Below are 23,386 nucleotides of genomic sequence, written 5' to 3' on the forward strand. Positions count from 1 at the left end.
TTATCCTCCAAACAACTCTGTGAAGTAGGTTAAGCTGAGAATCTGTGACTGGCCCAATGTCACCCAGGAAGCTTTCATGGCAGAGTGGGGGTTTGAGCCTGGGTCTGACCCTTAAACTACTAAACTAGTAGTAACTAAAAAATTAAGCAGTTCTGCTGGGTACATACAGTGGTGGGATCTGGAAATTTTAGTAACAGGTTCCCACGGTGGTGGGATTCAAACAGTGGGGTAGCGCCAATGGGGCTGGGCGGGGCATGATGGGGGCGTGGCTGGGCATTCCGGGGGCGGGGCATTAATAATTTCTGTTACTGTAAAAAACTCTTACTGTAAAAAAAGTTCCTAATTTCCAGCTGGTCTCTTTCTGTCCATAATTTAAACTCATTCTAGCAAGTCCTATCGTCTACTGCCAACAGAAACAACTACTTCTCCTCTAATTGACTGCCTGTCAAATACTTAATACTTTCAAATGCTTAATTTTGTTTCTAGAAATCAAAAGAAGGAGACTTTCCTTAAACAAGGAACTTTGCCATATTTCTAAAACATGTTTTTAAAACAGCCCAACAGGGAGAATTATCCCGTTTTCTACCTTCGCTAACCAGCCACATAGGAAACAACAGGACTTTATGATTTTTGGACCTAATGGAATTTCTAATGGAAAAGCAGACACAATTAGTAACCCCCTCTCGGCACACACAAATAATTAGTAACCTACTCTCAGGAACTGGTGAGAACCAGAGGGATCCCACCTCTGGGTACATATATGATGAAGGGGCCAACCTTAACAATATCAACAGTTGCTTCTTTATTTTTTTAAGGCAGCATTGGGAAGGGCTGTGAAACTTTTTCGCAACACCTGACTTTCTTACTAAATTTCTTACACACACATACATCTCAGTGAAATTTCATCTTTTGAGATGCTATAGCTTAGGGGTGGCCAACCTATGTTGCTCCAGATGTTAATGGACTACAATTTCCATCAGTTCATGGGAATTATAGTCCATGAACATCTGGAGCACCATAGGTTGGCCACCTCTGCCTGCTTCAGAGCAGACTTGCCAAAGGACTGATAGTTAACAATTGAGGTGTTTTGAAATAATAAAGCAAATAGTTTTTTAAAGTCATTTTAATGCTGCATTTTAAGATGGCATAATAAGAACACCACATCTAACATCAGATAATACATTTTCAGCAACTGTCAAATCTTGCAAGAAATCTGGCAGTTTAGGCTGGGTGTTAGATTCCTCACAATTTTGAAAGGAAGAACACATATTTCCATTTCATTTTTAAGGTTGACAATTGTCCTGAGTACAGCTCATCGTTGCAATGTGCATAAGTCTGATATGTGAAGAAACCCCAGGTAGTACTGAGGTTGTAGCTATGTGTGTATGTAGGATAGCGAGAAGTGCCCTTTAATAAAATTAACTTTGAAGATGTCCAAAGAGGGATCTTAAAAAAAAAAAAACTTGCTGAGAAACTTATTCCCTCGGTTTCTACAGGAAGTACGTTATGTGCTCTTTGTGTCTCTCCTAAACCCTGTCGGTACAAAGCAGTCCTACTCGGATAGATGCAAATACTTTGAGTGGCCTGGCCCAGGGTCAAAACCCGGGGGAAAAAACTGTTTTAAGTTTACCGTGCATTTTCACAGCTCTCTTCATTAATGTTCTTTTGGCTGACTGCCTCAAAGCATTATAATGAAATCTCCACGGCATCTCCCAACTGCCCGTAGTGCAAATTCCTATGAATAAAAGCACAACTTTCTTCTTCATTCGAGCTGGTGAAAAAGGATGTTCGTTGAATAGGTAGGAATGCCTCTTTCTCTGGCTAACGACAAAGAACAATTGAGTGGCATGATAACAAGTTGCATCTTAGACTGTACTATTCGAGAGACATCCACAAAAATTTACATTTGAACAATCGGTCACCTTAGTGCCACTGTGTTAGAGACGGAACTGGCATAAGCTGCGTACCAAGTATTCATTTATTGGAGAGGACTTCAAAGGCTTTAGTTAATTGAATTCTACCTCACTTTCATTGTTCTGGGGAGCTGCGTGGACTGAGAACATTTTACGTAAACTGGGAGATCAATCTCATTTTTGTCAAACAGCAGCCACGAGGTATGAGTTTGCGCGGGGGACTCGGTCGCAGCACGCGCTTAAAGGGATTTCTGGCCCTTAACGTCAGCAGGGGGAGCAGAGGCCATCTTGAACTGTTCTCCTGAGTCAGCCATTCTCAACCAGGGTACCATGGTACCCTGGGGTGCCATGAGCATGTCCCAGGGGTACTGCGGCAACACCACCGCCCCCTCTCATTTTGTGGTGTCTTCCACCGGCGCCAGCAAGGACATGGAGCTGGCCCATGGGGCAGGGCCTGCCACAAGGTCAGCAGCCACCCCCACCCCCAGTGCTACCCTTCACCCTGGGAGGGGAAGGTGGGATGTGTGGCAAGCAGGGGCAATGGGAGGGGAAGGTGGAGGGTGGCGGCAGGGGTACCGTGAGATATGAAGAGTGAGGTCAAGGGTACCCTGACCTCGAAAAGGTTGGGAAACACTGTCCTGAGTGTTAGCAAAGTAAACACAATCCAGCGGCCATTCCCAGCTTACTGAGCCAGCGGATGCTTCTGAAATTTTGGGAACAAATAGTGGGCACCACTAACATTGACTCCAGGTTCTGCCATTATATACAATGGCTGAGATACAATAAGACCTTGCTATAGTAGAATTGGGGACATTTTGGCACAGGATATCAATCCCTTATTGAGGATTGGAATTTTGTGGAATACCAATGGAGGTTATTTTTGCACCGATTCACCTTAGTCATAAAGAGTGCAATAATCAGTCATTTTTGTCTGGGTGTTAGATGTCTTACATTTGACAACCGAAGAAGGCCATTTGGCCAAAAGGTGCTTGGCTTCAGGGGTCAAAAATTGTCTTGAGAGTTGAGACCCATTATTGTTCCCTGTATGCAATGTGACATTTTGTAATGTAGGCTATTATGGGCCTTTAGGATATTCTGATTATTTTAATTACACACACACACACACACACACAGAGGGCCACTAATTATAAAATTATGGCATATATTCTATATTTTTATAATTAGCAGCCCTGTATACATTTTCTTGACCTTTTGGGTACTTAATTCCAGAGTTATAGGGTTAAATCTTGTTCCCTTTCTTTACGGGGGAGAGGGGGACACCAAATCAGGATTTCCCAAGGATCATCCTAAAACAAATGCAGCTGTTTCAGATGGGGTGCTGCAGAGGCAAACTTGATGCCATCTAGACTTTTCTGAAGCACCTTCTAGTTCAGTGATGGCGAACCTATGGCACGGGTGCCAGAGGTGGCACTCGGAGCCCTCTCTGTGGGCACGCACACAGAGTTCGACATGTGGGGGGCGGAAAATCACCCCACCACACACACACCTAGGCTGGCCTGGGCCACTGAGCACGGCATGCACGCACCACGGTGAGCAGGGAGGACTCGGCTGGCGGGTCTGGTGCCTGTGCTCCAGGTGGTTGCTACCCGAGGGGGGTGCGCAGAGGAGGCAGAGATGCTAGAGAGGCACAGAACGGTGTGTGCAGGACTTGCTGGAGGCTGGAGCAGGCTGGCCCCTGCTTGAACGGGTGGGGTGGAGGAAGAGGGAGCCAACCATTTTTTTTTCTAAACTAAAACCTCAGCATTCAGGTTAAATTTCCGGGTTGGTACTTTGAGATAAATAACTGGGGTTTGGGTTGCAATTTGGGCACTTGGTCTTAAAAAAGGTTCACCATCACTGTTCTAGTCTAATGAGGCAGGAGAAGTTAGGACTAGCTTTTTACTTTGCAGGAGAAGAGAGTGCAGGAAAAAGAATTTGAAGTTCTTCTTGATCTTGGGCCCGCATTTTTGAAGGTCAATTTTCTTCGATATCATCACCCTTCGGTATCAGCCACCTGTTGGCCATACCACTACTTAGGGTGGCCTTTCTGGCATTGACCACAGCCTGGGCCTTTTCAGTTGTGGCTCTGAGGAATGAGCTCCCCAAAGAGGTAATTATGCACCCCCGACCTTCAGAAGGCCCTGCAAGGCCTGCCTGTTCACCAGGGGATTTGAATGGCAGGCATCTTTTAACTGCAGAAGGGGGGGGGGGAGGATTTGGGACTTGCTATTTCATTTTTGGGTTTGGCTGGGGGTGTTTTAACTATTGTTGTAAGCTGCCTCAAACCAAGAGGAAAGGGGGGATGTAAGAATTTAAATAAACAAACAAAAACACATAGGCAGGTATTATATTTCAGATCACCACAGCAGCTTCTCCCTGGATAGCTTTAAGTGCGTGCTGCAACCGAGTCCCCTGCGCAAACTCATACCTTGTGGCTGCTGTTTGACAAAAATGGATAGCTTTAAAAAGGGCTTGGACAGATTATGGAGGAGAAGTCGATCTATGTTTTAATGGGGTTTTTATTGTAACTATTGTTTTATTTTGTTGTTCAACGCCCAGAGCCCTTCGGGGGAGGGGCAGTATATAAAACCAATTATAAATAAATAAATAAAATCTTGATCCTCCTTGATCTCAGATTGCAAATGCCTTAGCAGACCAGGTGATCGGGAGCAGCAGCAGCAGAAGGCCATTGCTTTCACATCCTGCATGTGAGCTCCCAAAGGCACCTGGTGGGCCACTGCGAGTAGCAGAGTGCTGGACTAGATGGACTCTGGTCTGATCCAGCAGGCTCGTTCTTATGTTCTTAAGAGGCCGGGAGGACAGCACGAGAAGCTGGAGTTCCCTATACTACTAGTGGTTTCGCTTATATTACATGCAAACAAAACATTTGAGGCTCTCGTGAAACCAGTGTTTTGGAAAATACCATTTGTGTATGCTCTAGGGTTGCTACCAAGCTTAATTGACAACGAAATTTGGGTAACACCCCCCCATGTTTCTACCATATTGTAAAGAAAAAGGCTTCATACTGCTAACAGAAATCATCACTTCTCTTTCATGCGCTTTAATGTCCAAAGCCATGCTGACAATCAGCGTTCTTTACGCTTACGATCATTGTACTCTTTACTTTTATTTGATCTCTGTCCCTTTCCACTCCAGCCAAAGGCCGTGCTCAGGGCAGCTTACAACCCATCAATACAACACTCACAATTCAAAGTACAACCATCGTTAATATAATACAATAAAATAGTTAAAATATCTCAAATCTAATCAACAATTGAAGTTATAACTATTAAAAAAAATAACATTCCATCGTTCTCTGTTCTACTTCCCAAAAGGGGATATAATCTGATAATTCCAGCTACATCAAATGTAGCTCACCCACCGCCTAAACTCAGTTTACAAGGGGGGGGGGAGAGGGGAGGGTGAGGACAGAAAGGGACGGAAGTAAAGAAAAGAGAAGGAGAGAAAGGGGGATGGGGAAAGAAAGGAATAGAAAAAAGAGGGAAAGGAGGAGGGGAACTAGAAAGTGCAAAGATAGTTTCAGAGGACAATCTTTATTTTATTTTTATTATACTTACAAACCACCCTTCCCCTTTGGGGCTCAGGGTAGCTTCCAACATGAAATAACAGTAAAATCAATAATCATGCATCAATACAACCGGTAACAATTTATAGCCACTGATCCAGGTGGCATTAAAACTTGAACACAGTTATATCAGATAAGATTTCTCCATGTTGCTCATACAGTTGCGCGGTTGAATGCTTTACTGCTAAATTGCTTCCTATTCTGATTCTTCTTTTTTTGGTCTTGTTTAAAATGCCCAGTTTTTTTCCCCTGGTCCGTCCTAAGTCCAAATGCAGGGCAGTGAAAGCAAGATGCAGTGGGCACTTTGCAGTCTGACCGCAAGAGAAAATGCATATGTAACTGGAGGCCCTGGATTAGACTGAACAATAAAAGAAGGATCATGTGACAGGAAGTACACCTGGGACCCAGGCACATCCCAATATGGCCCATAGATTTCCCATAACATTGAAGAAAGTGGAGTGAATGAAGGAGTTCATCACTAATTTTTAAAAAGCCTTTCAAATCTATCCATTTAATATTGTCAACAGACTGTGCAGTAAAGGGGAAGTCTTCAGAAATGCTTATCTTTTAAAGAACTTCCTTTCCCTGAAATATAACGCCTATTTTACTTTATACCCTGCCTTTCTCCCCAAAGGAGACCCAAAACCTCTCATCCGTTTTATCTTCACAATCACCCTGTAAGATAGGTTGTGCTGAGAATGTCTGGCCCAAGGTTACCGGGTGAGCTTCCATGGCAGAGGCGGAATTCGCACTTATGTCTCCCAGCTCTTAGCCTGACACTCCAACCCCTGGCCTATACCACACTGGCTCTCAAATTTGTGCTCTCTCAGTATAACGCTGATTTAGAAAACTACATGTTTTTAAAAAAACCCTAAGACTAACACAAAAAAGCTGGAACACATAATATATTTAGGGGGAAGGGAAATAATTTTGAGTGAGCTCCCAAAGGCACCTGGGGGGCCACTGCGAGTAGCAGAGAGCTGGACTAGATGGACTCTGGTCTGATCCAGCAGGCTAGTTCTTAATTTTCAAAGGTTAACTGTTCCTGATTCCTCACTACCTATCTATGATATTCTGATCCTCCCAAAAATAAGGCAGGTGAGGCCCAGTAATCCAGGATTGCGATCAATATCAGCTTCAACTTCAAGGAGAAGTGTGGATTTGACCCAGGATCTCTTAGGTCCTACCTAGGCCAACAGTCACACCACACAACTGCCTCTCTATTGTACTTTTTTTTTAAAGTAAAAAATGATCTGATGAATGATGGATGCGCCAGACAAGTGGGGAGACTGCCGGATCAGTAAGACCTCAAGACTGCAGGTGGCGTCGTGGGGATGCCAGTCTCCAGCTGAGACCTGGAGATCCCCTGGAATCACAGCTCATCTCCAGACTCCCTGGAGGACATGGGTGCATTGGAGGGTGGGCTCTGGCGTTGCACCCATTGAGCTGCCTGTCTTCCCCAGGCTCCCCCCACCCCCGCCCCCAAATCTGGAACATGGCAAAGCCCCGGGCCCTCTTGGATAGGCCCAATGGTAAGCCCCAGGCAGGCAGCCGGGTGTTGCAAAGCGCTGGGCTCCCCACGTAGCTGGCCCGGCCGGCTCCGGCTTGTGGGTGCGTCCCCCGGGGCGCTGGCACCGCTCCGGAGCGCCTTTCCCGGCCGCCGTGTTTGCATTTGCCCGGGGCAGTCACATGGAAACGCGGCGCTGGCCGCCCCAAGCCCCGCCGCCCCCGCGCCGCCCTGGCCCGGCCTCTCCTCGCCCGGACGCTCCGGAGCTCAGTTGAGGGCCCCGTCTGGGAGAGCCGCCAACCGGCCTGGTCGTCCCCGCGGGCAGCAGCGCCTTGGCCCCGGCTGGGGACTGCAGGGAGGAGGCACGCCAGGAACTGCCGCGCGCCCCTCCGGGGTGAGTGGATCCGACGGCCTCGGGGCGCAGTGGGGGCGGCTGCGCCTGGCCGTTGCGGGGAGGGTTGCTGGCCGTGGGGGGGGGGGGGCGGGCTGTGTTGGAAAGGAAACCTCCCTCCCCCCGCCCGGGTCCAGGGCAGCGGCGGCCCCCTTAGTCCGAAGTGGAGCCCCCTGAGGCTGGCGCAGCCAAACCCCAGCTGTAGCCTCCAGAGCATGAACCCAGTTAAGCTGACCGACCCTTCGATCGCTCTGCTGCCCTTCCCCTCGCAGGCCCGGGGCGGCTTCCACCCTTTCCTGAAACCCCCAGCCCCAATAAGACCCACGTCTAGACGCAGTTTAAAGCTTAACGGGGGCCGTCTGTACATGCTCGGAGGCATTCTGCGTCGCGCGCGTGGCATGCCTATTTCGGCTTCTCCCGTCTGCAACCGGGGCCGTTTTGCCCACCTCGCCTGTCGCCCCAACAGTTAGATTCGAGGCCAGGTTTTGTGGGGCTCCCGCTGTTGGGAATCGCTGCTCGTCCGGTCTGCCAGGCCTGGTTGCCCCTGCTGGGTTTTCCCCCGACCCTCTTGCTGGGTCCCAGAAAGCAAACACCGACGGGAAGGATGAATATTTCATCGCTCCGCTCCAAAGGGCGCCCGGCTCTTTCCTTCCCCCGCCTCCCTTTGCAGAGCAAGCCCGGGCTCGGCTCGGCTCCCGTCTAAAATATCCGAGCCTGCAAAGGGGGGATCGTGAGGGGGGGGGGTTGTGCCGCCCCCTCACCCCCCACCCCCACCCCGGGGTCTTCGCAGGGAGCAACTTTCCCTCTCCGCTCCCTTGCAGCACTGCACGCCCACCATGGCCCGCGCGCCCCAGCCTGCAGCCGCCCCAGCCCGGGCGCGGCGGGAATGAAGCCGGCCCGGCCCGAAAGCGGCTTCCCCCGTCGCCTCTCCTCCCCGCGGCGCTGAATCCGGATCCTGCACCGGCTTCGTCCGCCAGAAACCTCGCCGGCCGCAGCCACCCATGGAGGCGACCACGACGACGCTGCTGCGCCCCGCGGATTGCAAACCTCCCAGCGGGTGAGCCGGGGAAGGCGGGAGTGTGTCTGCGGCGCCTGGGGGGGGGTGGTGGTGGTGGTGGTGGTGGCTTTGGGGGGTGCGCGCGGAGAAACCGCCCGCTTGTTGCGTCTCCCTTTTGCAAGCCTCTCCCAGCGCCTGCAAACTTGTGCGGTTCCTAAGGTTGCGCGCGCTTCACAAAAACTGCTTTGCAAACGGCCGGTAAGGACAGGGGCGCGCGCCCCGGGCCAGAAATGGCGCTCTTTTGTGGAACCCCCCCCCGCCCCCCCACCCACCCACTTCTGTCCGGGCTGCGGCGCCCACCGGCTCTCTCCTTCCCGCCGCGGCGCGCGGGGGTTTAATCCGGTTTTGAGGCTGAGGAGCCACCTGTTTGTGTCCCGAAGGGAGATGGAGGCGGCTCTGGCAACAAGAGCCGGGGCGCCATTTGTGTCTCCCTCGCCTGACCCGCTCGGAGCTCCTCAGCGGGTCCTGAGCTCCCGGGGGAGCCAGAGGGGATTTCGCCCCCCCCCCCGCGTGCTTCTTCTCCCCCCCACCCCTCCTTGTGGCCTCCTCAGCTGTTGACAGGGCGGGGAGGCGCCGGAGCCCGGCTGGCAGCTGTGAGGGAGGGAAAGGAAGGCCTCTCGGAGCGCCTGTCAGGAGGGAGGCCGAGGCGGGGCCTGGAGTGACAGCAGGAAAGGGGGGGGGGTAGGAGCAGGCCCGGAGGAGGGGCCAGCAGGTAAGGCAGGCTCAGGTGCGCCCAGGCTCAGGTGCGCTGTCCTTGGGGAAAGAAAGGACTTTAAAGACGGGGTAGATTAAACAGCGCCTCTCTGGACCTTTGAGGTCTGCTGCTTTTGGAAACACGAGTTTGGCACCTGTTGGACAATTGCATGGCAGGCAGAAAGGCAACAGGTGAAACCCTTTCTGGCAGGGCGGGAGAATCTGAAGCCATGCCGCTGTTTAAAAGATGGGCATCCTTCCGGGGCTCTTAAATTAAGGTTGCTGGGCTCTAGGGTGGGACTGGAAATCTGGTGGAATGGGATTGCCAGGTCACCCCTGTCCTTGGGGAGGGGAAGCGTTGCCAGACCTTTCCCCCTTCCTGTTCCCCCCAGGGTGGGTGGGCCTCAACCAGATGATGGCCGCTTCCCCTTCCCCCTCCCCCCCCCTGCTTTAACCTGCCCCTCCCTCCCCCTCCCTAACCTGTCCCCTGGGGTTCGTGGGCCTTGGCCACGCTCCTGGAGATTTTGGGATGGAGCCTGGGGAGGTCAGGGAGCTCACAGGGTATGGGGCCATAGAATCCACTGTCCAAAGTGTCCATTTTCCCCAGGGGAACTTATGTGACTAGTCCCACCTGGAGGCTGGCATCTCTATCCTGGAATTACAGCTGGACTCCAGGGTACGGAGATAATGGAGAAAATGGTTGCTTTGGAGGGTAGCCTCTGGCATCCTACCCCACTGAGTTCCCTCCCCACCCCTAGCCTTCCATAGGATCCAACCCCCCACCCCCAAATCTCCAGGAATTTCCTAACTCAGAGTTTGCAACCCTGTTTAAATCTGATCTGGAACTGACATTCCGGTTGTTTAAAGAGTGTGTTTTCTAATTTGTGTCAGTCTGTTTTGGATGAAGGGTGATAGTTGCAGATTGGTAAAGGTGGATTTGTGCCAGTGTTGACCCAGGGAAAGAAGCATGTTTTACCCACAGAATGTGTGATATGTTTACAAGATTGCATGATATGTATTTTTATTAACTTATACTCCTCACAAACACACACAAATGCACACTCTTACGCCAAAGAATTCAGGATAGCAGACATGGTCTCCCCCTCTTATTCTTATAACAACCTTATTCTTGTAACAACCTTTGAGGTAGCTTAGTCTGAGGGAGTTGTTAGCATAAGGTCACACAATTTTACGGCCCTGGCCCCTGCCTGGTGGAATGCTCTTCCTCCAGCTGTCCGGGCCCTGCGGGACCTAAATGAATTCCGCAGGGCCTGTAAGACCGAGTTATTCCGCCGGGCTTTTGGGGAAGCCGGCTGCTGATAGGTGCCCATTAACAACTGAGATCCGCTGTTCCCCTCTCAGAGTTAGAGGAGTTAATGGTTGAACGCCATCTGTTTTAAATATTTATGGATTTGGAGCGCTGCATTTTAACTGGTATTAATTTTTAGCATTTTATCCTGTTTATCCACTTGCCTGTGATTATGTTGTAAACCGCCCTGAGCCCTTTGGGGGAGGGCGGTATAAAAGTGGAATGAATGAATGAATGAATGAATGAATGAATGAATGAATGAATGAATAATTGCAGCTATCCTTCATGTATTTAGGAAACTGAAGTATAGGCAAAAAAAGAAAGCAGGCTTCCTTTTCAGTCTGTGGAAGAACATTTAGTGATTGTTGTGGGTTTTCCAGGCTGTGTGGCCGTGGTCTGGTAGATCTTGTTCGTAATGTTCGTAACGTTGTTCGTAACGTTTCGCCTGCATCTGTGGCTGGCATCTTCAGAGGTGTATCACAGAGAGAAGTCTGTTACACACACACACTTCTCTCTGTGATAAACCTCTGAAGATGCCAGCCACAGATGCAGGTGGAACAAGATCTACCAGACCATGGCCACACAGCCTGGAAAACCCACAACAACTGGTTGAATCCGGTTGTGAAAGTCCTTGACAAAGCATTTAGTGAATTTGAATCTAGAGCTACCACATATTTGTCTTAGTGAATCCACTTTTGGTATTAGTGCAGCATAATGGATGTGTACAGGTGGTGTATACACACACACACGAGAGAGAGAGAGAGAGAGAGAGAGAGAGAGAGAGCAGGAAAATTCACATCTGATTTGTCTCTCAAAGCAGGGATGGGCTGGGGATAATTTTGCCACTCTTACTGGAAATACACTTCAGGGCGTTCAACCCAGTCACCTGGTTTGCCGCTGCATTGATCACAGCATCTTTGAGCTAGGAGCCCTTGAAGGAGCCAGAAGGAACAATGGTGTAGGTATGATTCATAATCTGCATATTAGATGAAGAAACCATTTAGTCAAAAGAATGCCTTCTGTATGTTCTGTAGTTTGTGGGAGGTGCTCATAAAGTCTACTAAGTTCAGCAAAAGGGTGTGATTTCATTTGTGTGGGTTGCAAGAATAAACACTCAAACTGGGCATACTGCAGAGCCTAGAATTTATTTCAGTGGTTCTGAATAATTACTTTTTAGATACTCCCTTTTGAACTATGTCTTCTGGATCTTCCCTTTTTCTAAGAAATGAGGTTGCAATTAACGGGAAGGGGGAGGAGGAATACTATTTTTATTCCAACATTCCTAATATCCTATCTTAGGCTGTCTTGAGTTGTAATTAAATTCTGCAATTTGCAGTGCTTGCAAGTGAAACTTGGTAAAAGTGTTCTGGAATGCCTGTGAGGATAGGAATAATACCAGTGTATTTTGCATTAGGGTATGGATAGGATTAAGGTGTTGCCTGTCAGAGAAAGACGAAAGTGCTGTGGTTTTTGTGCTTGTTTTACAAATTCTGGAGTAAAGTCAGAGGGGATCTTTACTGGAGAGCCAATGTGATGTCATGGTTATGGTGTAGGGGAAGGAATATGGCGGCTCAGATCGAGGAGGTCATTGGGTAACTTCAAGGTACCGTAGTCAAGCCAAAACTTCTCAAAGCGTAAATAATTCTGATGGAGTATACTGTCTTGATCTGCAGAATATGTTGGTATTTTTTTAAAAAATTTCTGTCAAATGTTTAATTTTCCCTGTGAGAATAATTTTGCACGTGATGAGTGTTCTTAACATATTTTTAGAGAAATGGTAAAGCTGAGGTGTTAGCAAGAAATCTGAATAAAAGAAGAGGGGAAAGAAATGGTACTGTGAGTTTTAATGGGCTGACTGAATATTGAACTGTTCTGTTGTTTTTTCAGAGCCATGATATTACAGAAGCTGTTAGTAGTAGTTGTATCCACAGTCACATGTTAGAGAATTCACAGCTATCTGTACAGGTTTGCGTTTGTAATTGCTTGCCAGAACCATGAGATATTATATCTTGTGAATAATGAAGAATCAGAGCTGTGTAGTTTTCATGTGGTTAGTGTGTTGGACTATGATTTTGGAGATACAGATCTCTATTCACTGCCAACGAAAGCTCAACACACCTCATAGGGCTGCTATGAGGATAAAATGGAACAAGGACGACAGAGACTCATGGTAGGAGTTTAACTTGTGGTGAATTTTTCTAGATCTCTCATGAGAATATCATGAGATAAGTAGCAGCAGGTTACGAAGGAGGCCACTCAGAAATGCTCCCTCAAGTGTTCCCCAAACCACAAGGTAAACCTTTGCTAAAGTGTGAATTGTAGTATGTTGCTATTCCTTGGTGGTAGGGGCAGCAAAGGAAGTGTTGCATTCCTGCATCTATCTACACAGTACGTTCTTTTGGATAGTGCGATTCCACCTGAGTCTGAATACGAAGTTAGAGAAACACTCAGAGGCCTCAGTTAAATATTTGACGAGTATCTTGCTTGCAGAAAGCAGTGTTGTCTTCCCATAGTGTCCCGCCTATATCTGGCGGATGTGCTGGACCTGTTTTGATAGATATTTTCAGTTTGTGCAACTGGCAGAGGTGAGCAGGATCCTTAGAGATGTAAAGCTCACCCCTAGGATCTTTGAAATCATGCCCAACTTTAACTAATTTGATTTCTAAGGAAGACAGGATTGATGAGTTGTGGAGGCTTATAGACGGCTAAATGGCCTAGTCAAGCCTGATCCCATTAGATCTCAGAAGCAAAGGAGGGCCAGTCTTCAGTAATTGGATGGGAGGCCACCTGGATTGCTGCTCAGAGGAAGGCAATGGCAAACAACCTCCAATCATCACTTGCCTTGAAAGATCCGTGAGGGATTTCTATAAATCGGTTGCAACTTGATGGCACTTTCCACCACCAAAGGCTTAAAACCTCTTTAAAGCTGCAAGGTCTTGACCTTGGCAAAAGAGATTTTGACGAGGACATTTCTAAAGGGCATCTTAGATATGAACAGCGTCAATTCAGTTTTCAGTCTTGAGCATTCAGGCAGGGTATAGAGACTGTATCAGTGACTCAGGTTTAAGGGTTCACGGATGGTGCTGGTTTTGCTTTCAGACCGGCTTCTGATTTGGTGGCTTACAGAGCAGTTCTAAATAGAGTTATGTCCTTCTAATAAAGTCCATTGCCTTAGAAGTATGTAACTGTTCGGGTTTGCACTGTCCGGTCACTTCAGTTCATTTAATAGGAGACCCAGGAAACAGAGAAGTGGAAGGGACTTCTGTTGGTTCCCACCAACATTGTAGTTGTGTTTGATACTATCAGTCATGATTGCCTTTTCCAGTGTCGTGCCTGGATGTGTCTGTGAGGTAAAGTTTTGTAGTGGCTCTGGGTCCTTCCTGTTGGGAAAATTTCAGGCAGTGATGTTGGAAAGCTGCTGTTCCATCCCATTGTGTTGATCTTCTTGGATCCTGTTTGTCTCTTGTGCTAGTTAACATTTATGAGAACATGCTGAAGAAGGTCATCTGGAGAGTCTGGGAACAACATGCTGCTGACATGCATCAGCTTAGAAAGCCAGTCTATGTAGAAAAGGGGAGGGGGGAAGAGACACCAATTTTGAGGGTTTACCGTTAGCTGCACAGTTAGTTTACAGTACTTGTCTTCCGAGGCAAGGTTGAAGGAGGTATAGACAGTGGTGGGATTCAGCTGGTTCACACCACTCCGGCAGAACCGGTTGTTAAAATGGTGCTTGTAAACAACCAGTTGCTAAATTATTTGAATCCAACCACCGGAATTAGTTGTTAAATTATTTGAATCCCACCACTGGGTATAGTTATGTTTAGCCTGGAGAGGATATGACTGAGGGGTGATATGACAGCCATCTTCAAGTATTTGAAAGGCTGTCACATATAGGATAAAACAGAGTTGTTTTCTGTTGCCCCAGAAAGTTGGACTGGAGCCAGCAGGTTGAGATTAAATTGAAAGAGTTTTCAAATTAATGTTAGGAAGGACTTCCTGACAGAGTGGTTCCTCGAGGGAACTGATTTCTTCAAGAGGGGGTAGGCTTTTCCTCTTTGGAGCAGAGACTTGACGACCTTTCAGCAATTTTGATTCTGTGAACTTAGACAGGACATGAAGGGTTGTGTAAGTTCTTGGCTCTCGGGACCCTTTTTTACATGCCCAGGGTAATGCTGATCACCACACTGGGGTCAGGAAGGGAATTTTCCTCCCAACCAGATTGGCCCAAGGAGTGCCCCGCAGAATGTTGCCTGCCTCATGCTTCTGGGTTGGGAGGTTAATTGCTACCTTTTTCTGAATTGTTGTAATGATCTATTGCTCCTGAGATAGACCAAAAGCATCAAAGTCCCATTGATCTGCTGGAGATGCTGGCAGAGGAGTGAGTAGAACTGCTCCCGCACGGGCGCGGATGAGCAGAAATCCCGGAGGAAGCCAACTTCATTCTGCTCTGCTTTGCTTTCCCTGTCAGGCAGTGACGGAGTTGCACTTTGCCCGCTTTTGCAAACCAGAGGACTTCTCTGATTTGCGGCGCATTGAGTTCAGGAGTGGGGAAAACATGTGCGCAGCCCAGAATCTGAGCCAAAGGGAACGTGTGCTCACTGTGGGGCAGACCACAAGTGCATAAATGGCTGATGTCTAGTCTTTCTGATACAGGTAGGAATTTGCCTCTTTTAGTTTAGAAGGGGGATCAGATACAGTTTGTGTTCTTTGATTGTAATATAAAAGAGGCATACTTTGGGTAGCTATTATTGCCTACGAACATATCTTTGGGAATGTTTACTTGCCTAGGAAGATGCTTTATCTGAAAGGAGGTCTTGGATTTGTCATTTCAAACGCAGCAGCAGTAGCAGCTTACAACGGTAAGTTAGGGTGACCTTTTTTACTTTTTAAAGCAAGCTACCATTGTTTCTGGCTTAATCATTAATAGTATCATGGCTTTTGGGGGGTGTGTGTGTGTGGGTCGGTCGATTTCAGTACCCAACACCAGCACCATTTTTGAAGGGCTCTTTCCCAAGCCCACCCCACTCAGCCACAGAAAGAAAGAAGGGACCCTCAGGAACAGGCTAGTGGGGATCTGCGGAGGGAGAGAAGACTTTGTGGGAATGGGAGCTACTGATCCCTAAAAAAATAAAACTCTGAATTGCATTGTTGTGATTAGGCATCTTTACTGGAGGTGAACAAAAGTATTGGCAAAACATTATACGTAGGAAATCTTTATTATATGCATCACTGTGGATGGACTGTAAAGTATTACTCGGCCAGGGCATGTGAAAATTGATACAGGTCTTTGTTTTAAAATAAGTCAAAGGCACAGCCAGCTGGAGCTTTGCCACTTTATTTCAGCATGTATCATCTCTGTCAGACTTTTAGAATTCATGAGTTATTACTACCAGTTACCAAATGGAGTTAACCTTTAGTAGTGCATTTTAACATCCCCTGCATGAAGTTCTGGGAGGGCCACGTGGGGAAAGGTTCAGCCCCTTCTCCGCTCTGTGCCGTGTACACTTTTCATCAGTGCCCTTTGCCACTGTTTTTTTAATTTAAAAAGTGCTGGGAAGACCCAGCCACAGATCTTCCAACAACTCAGTTAGTCAGGCTGTAGTCAAGCTGTAGTCCCCGTGTCTTGCCTGATCAAGGACGTTGTCCATTTCATCTTCAGGAAGATGCATGTAGTCACAATATGACATGCATGTTTCCTCCTGGGGGAGCTGCCTCAGTCCTCCCTCCAGAAAGGAATTAGGATGCACAGGACACAGATTTATGAATCATTTGTGTGTTATCGGTACCTTCTTTTGTGTCACATATGAATTGACACACACAGCTGGTTAAAAACTGGTACAACTTGGCAAGGGACAGTGTCCACCGTAATTATAGGAGTGGTACTGTAACAAAATATTTTGTCGATAGAGCCAAATAATTGTTGCAGGGAGAGGGGAGGTTGAAAAAGTTTAATTTTTTTCTGGGAAACTGTAAAACAGGGAATCCTTCAAAACTCTGCTTAAGTAGTTTACCACTTGTGTAGTAGAAATGCAGACAGTTAGGAGATTCTGCTGCAGCACCCTATAATAAACTTGTAAGCTTACAAGTTTGTTAGGAAATGAAAGTTAATGTACAATATTTTTTTTCTGGGTTGCGTGTAGTAGATTGCTTAACGCCAAGCAAGTGATCTTGTGAATAGTGTATCGTTGTCATAGTTTCGGCATTACAGCATCAGAAATGAAAGGAGCCAGAGATATAGTGCATACCAACACATGAGTCAGAGAGATTGCATGGAATGGCGAGGGGAGTGCTGTGAAATGCAATACCTGATATCTACATTTAGAACTTCTCCACCAGAAGAAAGTTTGTCTTTAGAATGGTACTAGTGTTGCACTATGTTCTAGCCGCCACACTGATGTTGATTAGCTAACCCTAGGGAGGAAATTGGTGTGGAAAAATGACATGGATTAGGATTTATCCCACCTTTTCAAAAGCCAAATTGTGTTTTTCTTCATTACAATTTACAGCCAACATTAGGAGACTTTAGTCATTTACACTATTGATTATATTAGGCGTAATAGAGACCACTCCATTTTTCCTAATCTTTGTTAACTCTGCCATGTGAGAATTCCCATGAATTTATACTGAAAACAAACTGGTAAGAGTTAGTCAAGCAGAGGTTGAGTATTATTGTTATTTGATTTGATTTATAAACTGCTGTCCCTGTTGGGTGGTCTCAGAGCAGTTAACATCAATAAAATTAAACAATTACAATCATTGGCATAAAAAAGCCAATAATCTAATAGCCAATCTGATATAACCTGATAATCTAACAACCAAGAAGGAAAAACAACAGAGGAGAGGCTAACTGAATTGGAATACCGTTCCAGCCCTCCAGTGTAGGCCTGGCGAAAACGATCTCTCTTTCAGGCCCTGCAAAACTGTGATAGATGAATAGATTCCATAGTATGTTGAACGAAGTGTCATTTTAACCTGGATTCATTTGTAATGAGTGTTATCAAGTGGTATAGTTGTATGTAATTGGTTGGACTATTTTAAAAATTACAACCCAGGAATATAAACAAATGGAAAATACTGATATTCAATATGTGTTTCTTCGGAGGCTGGGTGTATATGTATAGCAGAATAAGGTGGTTGAATAGACTGTACAGCTTCAGATAGTAGGTGTGGCATTTCAATTTTGAGCACTTCCATATGCAAATCAATTTCTGAAGCAGAAAAGTAACACAGCAGGGAAAGGACTGGGGCCCTTTCCCCACTCACCTTTGTCTGCGGGTTGCTTAGCGCAATTCCCAGCGCACGCAATTCCTGGTGCGCGCCCAGGCTTCCCCACAGCCCTGCGCAGAGCGCGGGGTCATCAAAAGGCACCATTTGAAAAGGCACCAGGAATTACGCACGTTGAGGGGGCGCGGGAGAGGCAGCGTCGGGGCGGCTGCGTTCTCACCGCCCCTGAAGTGGGGAGTGCAGCTGGACCCCGCACTACTTGAGGAGAGTAGCGCGGGGCTTAAGGTAAGTGGGGAAAGGGCCAGGGCTAGAACCTTTCTCTCTAGCTTGTTAGCTTTCTCTTTGTCGTGGAAGAATGTTCAAAATGTTATCTGCTACTTTCAAGCTATAAAAATTCAGCAGTCCTGGGAACATTTGGGAAGCTACCATATCATTCCATTCATAATCCATGCTTACTGTGGTACATCTAAAGTTTAAGAGAGGTCTTCTGTAGGGCAGTTTCATCTACTGTTACATCTTGTGAGGACATTCATGTGAAGCTATTTTCTGCAGTTGCACTTGCATTGGTTTCTATGAGAGCTTGCAGTAAATTATGATAGCTGGACATTTGAGAAATTTGTTCACTGGGAATGTGGCTAATTGTCTATGGTTTAAAGGTGTTGAGTGTCTGTCTGTCTCAGGGGTGTCCAACTCTGGAACTTCTGATGTTCATGGACTACAATTCCCATCAGCCCCTGCTGGCATGACCAATTGGCCATGCCAGCAGGGGCTGATGGGAATTGTTGCCCATGAAAATCTGAAGCACCAGAGTTGGACACCCCTGGTCTATCTAAACCAGAGTTTTCCTCTAAACTTTTTTTTTTGGGGCGCAGTTTGTGTTTCACTGAGAAAACTTTCTGTTGTTCACATTATGAAATGACTTGCTGCTTTAAGCTGTTGCACCTTCATTTGGGGGCTTCAAAGGGAACTCTGTCTGTACTTACATGTGTCTTATTTTGAATACTACTGTTGTTCAATTCTAAAATATTTATGATTATTAATGTAGTTTCTATCTGTACTCCCTTAGAATGATTATAAAACTTTAAGTGCTAATAATAGTAACAATTTTTAAAATATCTGACTTGCTTTCTTTGGGTATAAGTATTATTGAAAATCCATGAGACCGATTGCTTTTATAATAGGCTCAGCATTTCTTTCTTTAGAGATGTTTGTGCTTTTCTGTTATTGTCCAGAGGAATTGTTCAAAGGAAGGATCATTCAGGAAGACTAGAGGTGTGTTGTCCAGCTACTCTGTCAGTCACCTTGCCCTGAAACGGCAAATGAGCGACTGAACGTTACTTGGCTACTTCGTCCTTCTCTAATGATAGTCTTTGAAAGAGTGTGTGGATAACTGCCTCTTTTCGTGAGCCAGGAAAGGTTCCTTGAGTCTGCGATTTATTTGTGATATATATCAGGGACTCATTCGTGCGCTCCTTTTAGGATTTCAGTAATCAGGGCAAACAGGAATCAAGAATGCAAGTGGCGACCTTCATAGATCCCAGGATCCTGCCAACACCCATCACCATAAGAAAGTCAGAATGACCCATGATCAGACCAGAAGGTGCATTGGACATGGGGGTCAAGACAGAATCTTGAGTCAGCCCAGACAAGGTGCCCTTAGCATATAGTGAAGTCCACTAGGATAGAACAACCATTCGTGGGGTGGAGGAGGGGGGGTGCAGCACCAAGTCTGAGACTGAGATGAATCTCTAAGACAAATAAGCTTCAAAATGAGTTTCCATGTGTGAAATTTTTTCTTGACCTTTTGGTGCAGGAGAATTTTTTTTCCATTTAGCATTTTTGCATTGAAAATCCTTACACCTGCAAGCACAGACAAAATGTACCTGACTTTTTTTCCAGCTGTGAGGGATTTGTGGCTACTCCAAATTTTGTTTGAGTTATAATGCCATTTTCAACTCCTGACAATATTACATACCCAGTAACTACTGCAATAATTTCTCAATTTAGCTGTAGTATTTTTAAAAAAGAAAATGTCACTTCTTGCCTTCCAGCGCTTTTAGGCTGTGTGTTTAATAGTAGAAAGTGTGTGAGCTGTGCCTACTAAAAGAGGATATACCAGTATAAGAAGTGCTTTGTGTGCAGAACCTATTTACATATAGGTCTTGAATTTCCTAATAGGAAAAAAAAGGCTGTGGTCCTTCCTGTTCTGATATACATAAAGATTTTTTTTTTTGGTATGGCAGTAGCAATACTGGAGTTTTCCAATTTTATAAAAGGAAATGCTAGAGGGAAGATTGGTGGTACAGTGTGTGTGTGTGTGTGTGTGTGTGTGTGTGTGTGTGTGAGTGTGTGTGTGTGTGTGTGTGTGTGTGAGAGAGAGATTCATTCTCGCTAAGTTAGCTAGATATTATATTGTTCTGATCCAGAGAGTTCTCAAGCCATATATAGAAATGGCATGAAGTATCTGTTGGAGAGGGATACATAACTTTTCTTCTGAAGAAAAAAATTACTTTACTTCTGTGTAACATTACAGTAGAAAAACAGCAACAGACGGTAAGCAGAAAGAGGCAAGTAATATCTTGGTAAAAAACAGTAGAAGGCAGATTCTGCATGGGCCAAAAACAGCAGTGTGAAAACGGTGTAAAATGGTGTAAAAGGTGCCCTCACAGTGTTTGCACACTGCTGTTTTGGGCCCATGCGGAATCCCCCGAAGAGACAGAGAAGGGAAGGGCTGATTCCAGGGGGAACAGTACCTCCCTCCAGAAACTATAGAAAATTCTGTTATTCAAGTCAGGCTTTATTGATTTTTCTGACAGCCTCTGTATGCTAAGAGATTAGAATGTGCCTGCCTCCTTCACACCCTGTGAGGCTACCCTGATGCATTGTTTCAGTAGGGTCCACGTACATAGCACTGAAAGTGTATCCAGTCTATTTAATTTTCTACCTCCTGATTTTGTGGATTGAGCCTTCTTAAGCATCTTGTGCTCCTTGGATCACTTTATGTTTAGACATTATATTCCAGATTGAAGATTGTCCAAGAGGTAGGGTGGTCTACCAAATCGAATGAATGAATGAATAAATAAATAAATAAAAATTCTTATATTATCCAAGCAAGTGCTTAAATTGACAGGGTTATAAATTTGTTTAAAAATATGTGTCCAACAGTTTGGCTAAGATCAAGTATAGTATGGTTATGTGAGATGTTTTGTACTGAAGCTGGATAGTTTTTGTGGGCTTTCCAGGCTGCGGGGCTGTGATCTGGTAGATCTTGTTCCTAACGTTTCGCTCCATCTGTGGCTGGCATCTTCATCTACAGATGCAGGTGAAACATTAGGAACAAGACAGCGTCCCTGGAAGACCGTTCGCATGGAGCAGCACCGACCTCGCAACTTCCGAGCGGAGTTTTTCAGAAACGGTGGCTTCCAACCACTGCCGTGCGAACGGCGGCAGCTGAAAGGCACCATTTACCCCCCCCTTTCCCGAAAGCCTTATCATCCCTCCGGCCTTCCGCTGCATCGCACAGGCCAGGGGACTCCAGAGCTGTCGCGCAGGGCAGGGGGCCGCGTCCTCGGGCCTGTGCGATGCGCCAGAAGGCCGAAGGGACAGTAAGGCGTTCGGGGGACGGTGCAGCCTCTGCGCAGGCTGCGCGCTCGCTCTTCCCTGCACTTCTAACTGGGATTGCAGTCATCACAATTTAATGGTCCCTGAAGTGCATGTCGGTGTTATACGCCCTAATGCACCCCTGCAGAAGGTGTAACCCATCGCGGAAACAGCCATAGAATTGTCAGTTGCATTATTTTGATATGTTTAGTTTTTGAATAAAATTTTTTGAATAAAAGTTTGAATAAAAGTTGAATAAAAATTTTAAATATTCCCAAATAGTGTTTTATACCAAATTATGATACAAAATCAAATACTTCAATTTACAGACAATGTTCATGGGCTATAAAAGTTGGAGGACTTTTTACTGAATTTTGTTTGGTTGTGGTTTTCTGGGCTGTGTGGCCATGGTCTGGTAGATCTTGTTCCTAACGTTCTACCAGACCACGGCCACACAGCCCGAAAAGTCCACCACAACCAGTTGAATCCGGCCGTGAAAGCCTTTGACAATACAGTTATATCAGTAGTTGCTGAGTTTTTAAAAAAATATTGTATACTTTGTCTGCTGCAATTGTATGTATTATTTTGCCTGGAGCAGCTGCTGAACAAATGAAATCTTGTCCAGTGAGCTACATGGGAATTATGATTTTTGTTACTGTTGTGACCTTATAACTGGTATGGCATTTGGGTTTTTCGACTATTAACTCTCTCTGAATGTGTGCCGTCAACATATTCAGACTTCGCAAGGAAAGACTACTTGGATAAAATAGTTTTTGCTGTGTAGATGAAGAACTCAGTCCATAGATCCTTAGTTTTGCACAGGCTGGTGTTAGTGTGTGCTGCTGTAATAGAGATAATCATTGCTGTCACCTCTGACAATTCTGATCATCTGTAGGGGGGAAGGTTGCCAACCTCCACCTGGGGCCTGAAGATCTCCCAGATTTATAAGATGTACAGTTGTAAAGACTAGTTCTCCTGCCAAAAATGGCTGCTTTGGAAAGTGGACTTTGGTTCTATGATCTGAAGTCCTTTCCCTCAACAAACCCTGCTCTTCCCAGACTATACACCGGGGGTGTCCAACTCTGATGCCCCAGATGTTCATGGACTATGATGCCCATCAGCCCCTGCCAGCATGGTCAATGGGCCATGGTGGCAGGGACTTATGGGAATCATAGCCTTTGAACACCTGCTATACATCATCCAGGAATTTCCTAACCCAGGCTATTTATTCATGCTTTATTTAGACAGGGATGCTCTTCCTGTGAAGTGCTCCTAGCTGCCTTTTTGCCCACCCCTTGCTTCCTTGCAACCTCCATTTGAGGATATTGCCTGTGTAACTTAAATTTAATTCCAAGAGGGATATCCAAGGCTCATTCCGCACATGCCGAATAATGTACTTTCAAACTGCTTTCAGTGCTCTTTGAAGCTGTGCGGAATAGCAAAATCCACTTGCAAACAGTTGTGAAAGTGGTTTGAAAACGTATTATTTTGCATGTGCGGAAGGGGCCCAAGACATTTTGCTCTTAATTGAGAACTATAGGAGTTCGCGTGTTTGACAGTGTGATCCCACCATCCGACACTTGACGTTCATAAAAATTACAGTAAGCAACTTCAAATTTGTTTTCTTTTTTTCATAAGTAATATATAGAACAACAATCAAAATATGAAAAACAATTGTTAACATATAACAGTTGGGGCCTGTTGTCCTCAAGCAGACTCGCAGGGTCTCAGTCTTTCTGGTTTCTGCCTAGACAGGTTCCTTAAAGATGAATGGACTTGCAGCTTTGTTCTGCCTTGCTGAACCATCTGTTCGTTCTCTTCCAATGTTGCCCTGGAATATTAATATGTAGTTTATGACAAAGTTGGTGTCCTTCTGAGGTGAGCTACCTGCAGCTTCAGGCCCTCCAGTCGGGAAGATTCATATAACATTAACTGCAAACATTCACAACAAAAAATAAAAATACAGGCTAATAGCCAGTGAGTATAAACACAATCCCCCAGTGGCATAGCACCCACGGGGTGGGGGGGCATGACGCCCTGGGCGGAGCAGTGGCAAAGGTGTGGCTGGGCTGAATGGGGTGTGGTGGGGGTGTTCCAGGGCGGGGG

General features: G+C 46.2%; 1 protein-coding gene across 5 annotated transcripts in view; it reads left to right on the forward strand.

Moving 5' to 3' along the window:
- COBL (cordon-bleu WH2 repeat protein) overlaps positions 1–23,386 on the forward strand; it is a 239,104-nt gene that overhangs the window by 28,594 nt on the left and 187,124 nt on the right. For 2 of the 5 annotated variants that reach the window (XM_048511297.1, XM_048511302.1), the window contains exons 1-2: positions 7,228–7,400; positions 8,219–8,454. The exons of 1 other annotated variant lie outside the window; for it this stretch is intronic. In XM_048511297.1, the coding sequence (XP_048367254.1) occupies positions 8,399–8,454 (56 nt within the window). In that variant the 5' untranslated portion in view covers positions 7,228–7,400; positions 8,219–8,398. Of the gene's footprint in view, positions 1–7,227; positions 7,401–8,218; positions 8,455–11,384; positions 11,419–23,386 lie in introns of those variants that run through there. 2 more of the 5 variants (XM_048511300.1, XM_048511301.1) reach the window with 2 other exon arrangements.

Source organism: Sphaerodactylus townsendi, linkage group LG11 (assembly GCF_021028975.2).
Source record: "Sphaerodactylus townsendi isolate TG3544 linkage group LG11, MPM_Stown_v2.3, whole genome shotgun sequence".
Taxonomy (NCBI): Eukaryota; Metazoa; Chordata; class Lepidosauria; order Squamata; family Sphaerodactylidae; genus Sphaerodactylus; species Sphaerodactylus townsendi.